Source organism: Macrotis lagotis, chromosome 3 (assembly GCF_037893015.1).
Source record: "Macrotis lagotis isolate mMagLag1 chromosome 3, bilby.v1.9.chrom.fasta, whole genome shotgun sequence".
NCBI classification, from domain to species: Eukaryota; Metazoa; Chordata; class Mammalia; order Peramelemorphia; family Peramelidae; genus Macrotis; species Macrotis lagotis.
The window spans coordinates 297,440,110-297,448,692 of NC_133660.1; the positions used below are offsets into that span (position 1 = coordinate 297,440,110).

General features: G+C 34.4%; 1 protein-coding gene across 1 annotated transcript; it reads left to right on the top strand.

Moving 5' to 3' along the window:
• The first annotated feature begins 5,250 nt into the window (after positions 1-5,250).
• LOC141516872 (olfactory receptor 10AG1-like) lies at positions 5,251-6,084 on the top strand. Its single transcript, XM_074227832.1, has one exon. The coding sequence runs from the start codon at positions 5,251-5,253 to the stop codon at positions 6,082-6,084; it is 834 nt and encodes a 277-aa protein (XP_074083933.1).
• Positions 6,085-8,583: the final 2,499 nt, after the last annotated feature.

The window sequence follows — 8,583 nt, forward strand, 5'->3', positions numbered from 1 at the left end:
ATGGTTAAGGATCTGACATGTTTACCTCAATTCTTTTTTTGACAAGATTGTTCTGTTTACGTGTCAAATATGTAATATTACTCAGTGACATGACTGTATTATACAGAGGTTTCCTGATAACTTAGATGTAGAGGATAAGATAGAAAGTGGAACAATCCACCTGTCCTGCAAGTGATCCCAAAATGAAAACTCCCAAGAATATTAGAGACAAATTGCAGACCTCCAGAGACCAGGAGAACATATTGCAATCTTACAGAAATATGTGATTCAATAATTGTTGAGACAGAGTCCTGGCACACTCAATTTAGCATTTTCCATACAAGGAATTGGAATGCTTCAAATAGGATCTTAGGGAAAGGAGCAAGGACTGCAAAAAGGAATAAGCTACCTAATAAAACTCAGTAATTTGGAATAATTTGAAATGTAATGAACTTAAGCAGCTAGGTGGCACAGGGGATAGAGCACTGACCCTGGAGTCAGGAGGACATGAGTTCAAATCCATCCTCAGACACTTAACAATTGCCTAGCTATATGACCGTGGGCAAGTTATTCTTAATTTCATTGCCTTAAAAAATAGTTTTTTAAAATACTTAAAAAAAAGAAATTTAATGAAACAAATCCTTCTGGACATTCTGATAAAAGGTCCAGAGACAGATAGAAATTTTAACATTCAACAAAACCATTCAAGGAAGCATGAAAAAGGTAGCTATGAAAGATATTATAGGGGATTCATTGGAGTTCAACTATTGATATTACTTTATGAGAAGATAATATGTGTAACTAAAGAGAAATTGACCTTTATTAGGGTAGTGAAAAAGTATCTACACAGACAGGAACATGGGGAAGGTGAGCTGATGATGTCGAAATACTTTTTTTAAAAAGTAGGACTGGGGCGGCTAGGTGGCGCAGTGGATAAAGCAACAGCCTTGGAGTCTGGAGTACATGGGTTCAAATCCGGTCTCAGACACTTAATAATGACCTAGCTGTGTGGCCTTGGGCAAGCCACTTAACCCCATTTGCTTGGCAAAAACCTAAAAAAAAATTTAAAAAGGGAGAAAAGAGAAAGTGGGACACATGGGGAGAATGGGGGAGGGTTAAGAAGAATATTGGGGAAATCTAACATAAATGAGGCACGCAAGGAAAAGCAAAGGGGAAAATGGCATATCAGGCAAAACGTGAACATCCGTTTCATCAAAATTGGCTCAAAGAGAAAAGAATAATTGTGTATATGCATGCACACATGCACACATACCATCTGTTGTGTATTCATTAGTAAAACAGAATGGGAAAGGGAAGAAATAGGGAAATGATAAATCTAGGATAGAAAAAGGGAAACAATGGTTAGATACAACATTGACTTTTGTGGATGAACAGTATAAAAAGGACATAAAAGGACAAAGAGGAAAAATTAAAATGGAGGTATTTGCACAATTTTTGATCATCCGTGAATGCCCTCATAATTTAATTCTTTGGAGTTATATGTCTCATCTTCCCATAAAGGACTGTAAATAGTTCACCTCCAATGAGACTATTATGATAACTTTCATATTTAACTTTTAATGCTTCCCTAATTGAATTGTTTGAATCTCAAAATTTATATTCATCTCTAGGAAAGCTCAGAAGTCCTCTATTTCATTTAACTAATCCATAAAAGGCAAGAAAATTGCAGACTATATTAGAAACTAGAATTCAGAAATATGCTGTTTACAAGAGACTCTTGGGATCAAAAGAAACAAACGAAGATGAAGTGAATGGAAGGATAAAACTATTACACTTCAGTTAAAATGAAAAGACCAGAGAAGACAGTCCTTAACTCAGGCAAAGCAAAAGCAAGAATATGTAATATTTTAAAGGATTATCAAGGTAATTATATTTTCCTAAAAGGTATAAGAGATAACTAAGTAATATTAAGTTTCTCTGATATGGGTATCATTTCAAGAAATATTGTAGAAAAGAGAGAAATTCATAAAAATTAGTCATTCCCAAAGTCATGTATACACAAACACACATAATATACACATATTAATATATTCACAAATATATACATATGATTAGTTTTAAGAAGAAGAAATCAAAGATATCTCTAGTCAAATAGAAATTCTATGAAGCATTGTTGATTAGAGAAAGGGAGTTTAAAATACCTTTGATGCATCACCTCACACCTATCAGTAATGAGATAAGGTTAAGAGAGAATAAAAGAAAATACTTGCATTAGTGAAATGTTGCTAGAATAGTGAACTATCTCAATCATTCAGGAGAAAAAATATGAAACAATTTCTAAAGGGCGATAAAACTATGCATACACTTTGTTTCCACAATGCCACTACTAGAGCTGTACCACAAATGGATCAACACATAAAAGGGAAAGTAACAATATGTACAAAACATGATTATAGCTGATATCTTCATGGTGATAAAGAATTAAAGATGGAGATGCTCATCATTTGGGGAATGACCGAACAAGTTGAACCACACGACTATGTTAGAAATGTCAAGAATGGATTCTAGTTTGAAAGAAAAAATAAAAATTCATATTGGCTAATGACAAAAGAAATGAGAAGAGCTAGGAGATCATTGTGCAAAGAAACAACAATTTAGTAATGATTTCAATTATGAAAGACCAGGCTACCCTGATCAACAAAGTCATTGAAGATAGGTAGAAAATAACTCCCAATGAAAATTGCTGTCCACTTCCAGAGAGAGAATGAATGAATACTTAGTACAAAATAGAATAGAATTTTTTCACTTCCTTCCTTCCTTCCTTCCTTCCTTCCTTCCTTCCTTCCTTCCTTCCTTCCTTCCTTCCTTCCTTCCTTCCTTCCTTCCCTTCCCTTCCCTTTGCTTCCATTCCCTTCCCTTCATTTCCTTTCCTTCCTCCTTCCCTCCTCCTTCTCCTTCTCCTTCTCCTTCTCCTTCTCCTTCTCCTTCTCCTTCTCCTTCTCCTTCTCCTTCTCCTTCTCCTTCTCCTTCTCCTTCTCCTTCTCCTTCTCCTTCTCCTTCTCCTTCTCCTTCTCCTTCTCCTTCTCCTTCTCCTTCTCCTTCTCCTTCTCCTTCTCCTTCTCCTTCTCCTCCTTCCTTCTCCTTCTCCTTCTCATTCTTCTTCTTCTTCTCTCTCACTTTTACATTTGTGTGATTTTTTCGATATGTCTATTATGGAAATATGTTTTGCATAATTTCACACATATAATTGATATATTGTTTGTCTTCATTGTCAAAGGGGAAGGACTGAGAAATAGAAAGACAGAGACAGAGAGAGACTGAGAATGAGATAGAAAGGAAGGATATGAAGAATGGCATTGACACACTTGGTGGGTATGGATCACTTCTAACAAGGGCAGTAATCTCAGGGTCACCCTTCATCTCATTAAGGAAGTAAATAAAGCATGGAGAAGTTCAATGACTACTTTATAGAAACATAATGAGGTTTAGTGGTGACATTTGAAATCATCTTCTACATTCAGATTCAGTCATCTTTTTATTGCACCAACCAAACACACTGAACAAATCAAAATGGCTAGAAGGGATTGGGACATTATTGAAAAAAATAGAATATCAAAATGGTTTTCTTTCATTTTACTGCTCACAGAACTATATCAACAATATCATTCAACTTTGCTCCGTCCATCCTTCAAGAAGCAAGACGTTCAATTAGTAAAAGCTGATTTCTCCTAAGCCTCACATAGTTTTACCTAAACTATATTACTGTCTTTGCTCAAGTATAAAAGTCTCTGAACTGTAATAATTTACCATGATTTTGTTTGTTTCATCCAGAAAATGATTCTTACATATCCTGATTTGGAAATGAACAGATAATGATTATATACCAAAGAGTGAAAAGGAGAAAATGGCTTGACAAAAGAAAAGGTATTAAAATGGAATGTTTTATTTCTACCATTACCTAAATTTGGAATTTACTTCTTAAGTTAGTAGGAGAAATATGAACAAGATACATATTCATTGAATTTATTTCAGGAAAGAAAATAAACTGCATTTAAAATAATGATTGGATAGTTATTATGTGTAGAATTCAGTCCAAAATAGATAAAATTGCAAAATACACGCTCATGAACTTTAAAGTTTTAAGAATCTAGTACCAAGTGTGAGAAATACTCATTAATAATTAATAATCAGTATCTTGGGGAGGTTCAGAAGCTTCCGCTTTCCTCTAAAATTCTCATTTTAAAACTCTCACTTCTTCAGAAGGACATTACTGATAATGTGATTGCATTGACTCTCCTCATCTTGTTCAGACCTAACATTGCAACGAATTTGATCTAAGATGGGAAATACCATTATGCTCTGTTCAAGCTTGGGTGGAGAGAGACTCTTTCATCTATACAACCCAAGTCTGGGAGTGGTCCAATATAGATATTTTCTCTGAAAGTGGTAACATGATATGCTTAAATAAGCCACCATTGGAAGGGCTTATCAAATGTGAGTCTGCTGATATGATTGGTTTTGGTTTCAGAGAGAAGACCAAATGATGATCCTTTTATTAGTAGCCTGATGGCCTCATAAATAAAATGGTTGCTTTCCAGAAACTATCTCTCTCAAACATTTCTAAACTTTAGACAAGATTAGAACACACATGAAAAAGATCTTCAAAGTTAAGTAGGAGGCATTACCTAAGTGAAAAATAGCAGGCACAAATCCTATGGCATAAGACTTTATTTGAAGGTTACAAGAGAACCCTCCATAGTGAAATGGAGAGAAATGAGATAGAAATAGAAACAATGACAGAATTCTAAAGATCAGCAAAGACATTGCATGCAAGAAAAATACCATAAACAGTGCATGATTGGATGGAAATCATGAGAGAGTAAGAGCAGTTTTACTGGGGCTAAGTCATTGAATATCCTTTTATTTTTTATTTCATATTGTCTATACAGACTGTGGCTATAGCCATCCATGAAATATAAAAACATAAAAATGATCTACATTTACGTTCCTTTTGAAATGTGAAATTTTAAAAATAATTATAAGTTTATGGTTGTAGAAATTTAGCAGAGTGCTTGATGAAGGATAAAGACTTAACAGTCACTTCTTGAATTTGAGTTTTTTTCTTTACATTGTAGAGAGCAGAGATGAGAATTGAGAAAAAAAAAGTACTGGTAATGAAAATATGAAAGAAAATCAGGAGCAATCAATTTGAATGTTCACTTCTTGCCTGAGAGAGAAACTGAGGATAAGAGAAGGAAAGCGATTGCTTGTTTCTGAAATCCTGATTTCCACAGACACAAGAAAGACTCAATGACACAGGACAATCTCACAGAGGTGATGGAATTCATTCTCCTGGGCTTCTCTGACCTTCCCAACCTCCAAGGGTTTCTCTCTGGGATTTTCATAGTCATCTACCTGAGTATACTAATGGGAAATGGCCTCCTCATTTTCCTCACCAAGACCGATCCAGTTCTCCAAACTCCCATGTATTTTTTCCTGGGAAACTTTTCCTTACTGGAAATCTGCTACACATCAGTCACTCTCCCAAGGATGTTGGCAGATCTGTGGTCTCCCAAAAGGAGCATTTCCTTCTTAGCCTGTGCTGTACAGGCTTGCTTCCTTTATATTCTGGGAGCAGCAGAGTGTTTGTTACTGACTGTGATGGCTTATGACCGCTATGTGGCCATATGCAAGCCTCTGTTTTATCCTCTAATCATGAATCACAAGGTATGTGTCCAGATGGTTGTGGCTTCCTGGATGACTGGGGTCCCAGTAATAACAGAGCATACTTACCAGATTTTCTCTTTGAACTTCTGTGGTCCTAACAAGATCAATCAAATTTTCTGCGATACCCCAGCTTTACTCAAATTGTCCTGTGGGGACACATCTAATGTAGAGGTCTCTGATCTAGTTCTTGCTATACTTTTTGTCACAATCCCCTTTCTACTGATAGTTTCCTCCTATGTCAGAATCATCACTACCATCCGGAAACTGCCCTCATCCTCAGGGAAATCCAAAGCTTTCTCCACTTGCTCTTCTCACCTCATCGTTGTGGGTTTGTTCTATGGGTCCGGAAGTACTGAATACTTGTGGCCAAATTCCAGTCAATCAGCAGGAGCAAGCAAGGTACTTGCTGTTTTCTAAACCGCTGTCACCCCAATGTTTAATCCCCTGATATATAGTCTGAGAAATAAGGATGTCATTGCTTCAATGGGGAAATTACTTCCTAAATCTCACAGGTCATGACAAATGAGCCAAATACACAGCTTGGACTTGGAGACTGATGCTGACATTTAATTTGGGACAGAAAAGAAAAACAAATGCATTAAAAACTGATTGACAGATGATCTGAAAATTCGTCAAAGGAAAAAGCCTTTGACTAATATTTATTGTCTGAGTGGGCATAAAAATATGAAAAATTATCAACAATCATCTGAAGCTGCTTCTAGGACAATCTCTTTTTTGATACAATAAAACATTTATTTTTTTTTTTTTTACTTATAGCAAATTTCTGTCTAACCACTAGTTTTACACACATATGGATGAGTGTGATTCTAAATTTTTCAGACTCAAAACTGAGCAACTCAGGCAATACAATAAAGGGAACATGATTTTTTAGTGGGTAGTGTGAATTTTAGCCTAGTGAGATGCAGAAATGGAAATTAGCATTTTGTCAAAGAAACAGTGTTTATCTTCTTTCCCTAATTGTGTGGTATTCAAATCCCACCATTTCAATTAATATCTATGAAGTGTCATGAATAATTTAGCCTATGAAGCTTAGGTTTCTTTATGTATGTAATGACAATGAAAGATGGAGAAACTACCTTTTGTGCAATGCTAAATAAACTATTTGGAAAAATAGCCAAGTACATAGTCCTATCAACTTTCTTTTATGACACAAATAGCTCTGATATTAAACCATGAAGAACCAAATCAGAGAAAGAAAACATGAAGCCAGTTCCTTAATAAGTATTTCTGAAAAATTTTAAATACTTTCCTCCCCAGCAGAGTATAACAGTCTCTCACAAAGCTGTATGATAAACTGGAACAAGGTAGGATTTACATCAGGAAGGCAGGTCTTTTTTAATGCATGGAAAGCTTCCACCACAATTGGCCACAGAAATTAAAAAGCATTAAACTTTACCTGATCATTAGAAATGTTAGAATTAGGAATAAGAAAAGAAATATATATAGAATAAATTCTTTGCAGATGGAGGTAAATCTAGATAATCCTAGAAAATCAACTAAAACACTTGTTGAAACAATGAACAAACTTAGCAGGACAGAGGACATAAAATAAGCACATAAATAATTTCTATATTTTCCCATAAAGTCCAGAGGGAAGGAATAGAAAGAAAAAAAACATAAAATAATAGCAGATAATGTGAAATACTTGAGAGTCTGCCTGTCAAGTTAAAGCCAGGAAATATATAAGCACAAGTAGAGAACACCATTAATGCAAAGCAAGATATTGGAAGGAATATTAATTGCTCTTTATTATTATGATCAAACATATTGATATGAAAAATTATCCTACTTTATAAAGTGTCATACAAATCAAAATAAAAAATGGTGCTATAAAAATAAAAATATTAACAAAATTCATCTGAAAGAACAGAGTCAAAGATATCAATGGAATCAATGAAAGAAATGTGAAGTAAGGTAGCCTAGCACTAATGAGTTCTCAAACTACATTACAAAGTTGGGATCATGAAAATAATCTGTTACTAAGAAATATTTTCATGGAACAGTACACTGCATTAATCACAAAGTGATTAATTGCATTATCACAAAGTGATAAATGTACTGACTTATTTAATGCTAAACATCTAAAACCTTTAACAAATATTAAATATAATGAGGTTAAAGTAGGAGAATCTCCAGAAAGATCAGGGATGACACCAGGATGTCTATTTTAACCATCACCATTCACTATAGCATTAGAAATATTAGTTTCAAGTATGAGAAGAAAAATAAAGTGTGATTTAGAATTGGCAATGATGAAGCAAAATTTTCATTCTTTGTAGATGAGATAATGATATCCTTAAGAAACCGTGAGAAAAATTATAAAGCTCCTTCAAATAATTAGCAACTTCAGCAAAGTATCAGCATATAAAATAAACCCAAATAAGCCATCAGCATTTCTACTTATGAACAAGAAAACTAAAGGAGACATGACATTAAGAGAAATTTCTTTAACTGAAACTGAAGACAATATAAAATACTTGGGAATCTACGTCCCAAGAGAAACCCAGAAACTCTGTAAACACATTAACAAAATATCTTTCACACAAATTAAATCAGATCTAAAAAACTGGAAAAATATCAAATGCTCATGGGTAAACTGAACTAATAGAACAGAAATGATTTTGCTGCACAAATTATATCGCATATTCAGTGACATCAAAAAAACCTCTTTTACAGAGCTACCAAAATATTAAATCCATTCATCTCCATCAACAAAAGGTAGAAAGTATCAAAGGAATTGAGGAAAAATATTGCAAAGGAAGGTAAGTTAGCTGTACCACATTTAAAACTGTACTATAATGCAACAGTCATCAAAAAATGTCTGGTCCTAGGTATGAAATAGAGGAATTTATCATTGGATTAGAGCCGGTATAAAAAATACAATAAGAAATGATT

What these genes read in the sequence shown, in the direction of transcription:
- LOC141516872 (XM_074227832.1), top strand. Translation starts at nt 5,251, where the DNA reads ATGACACAGGACAATCTCACAGAGGTGATGGAATTCATTCTCCTGGGC.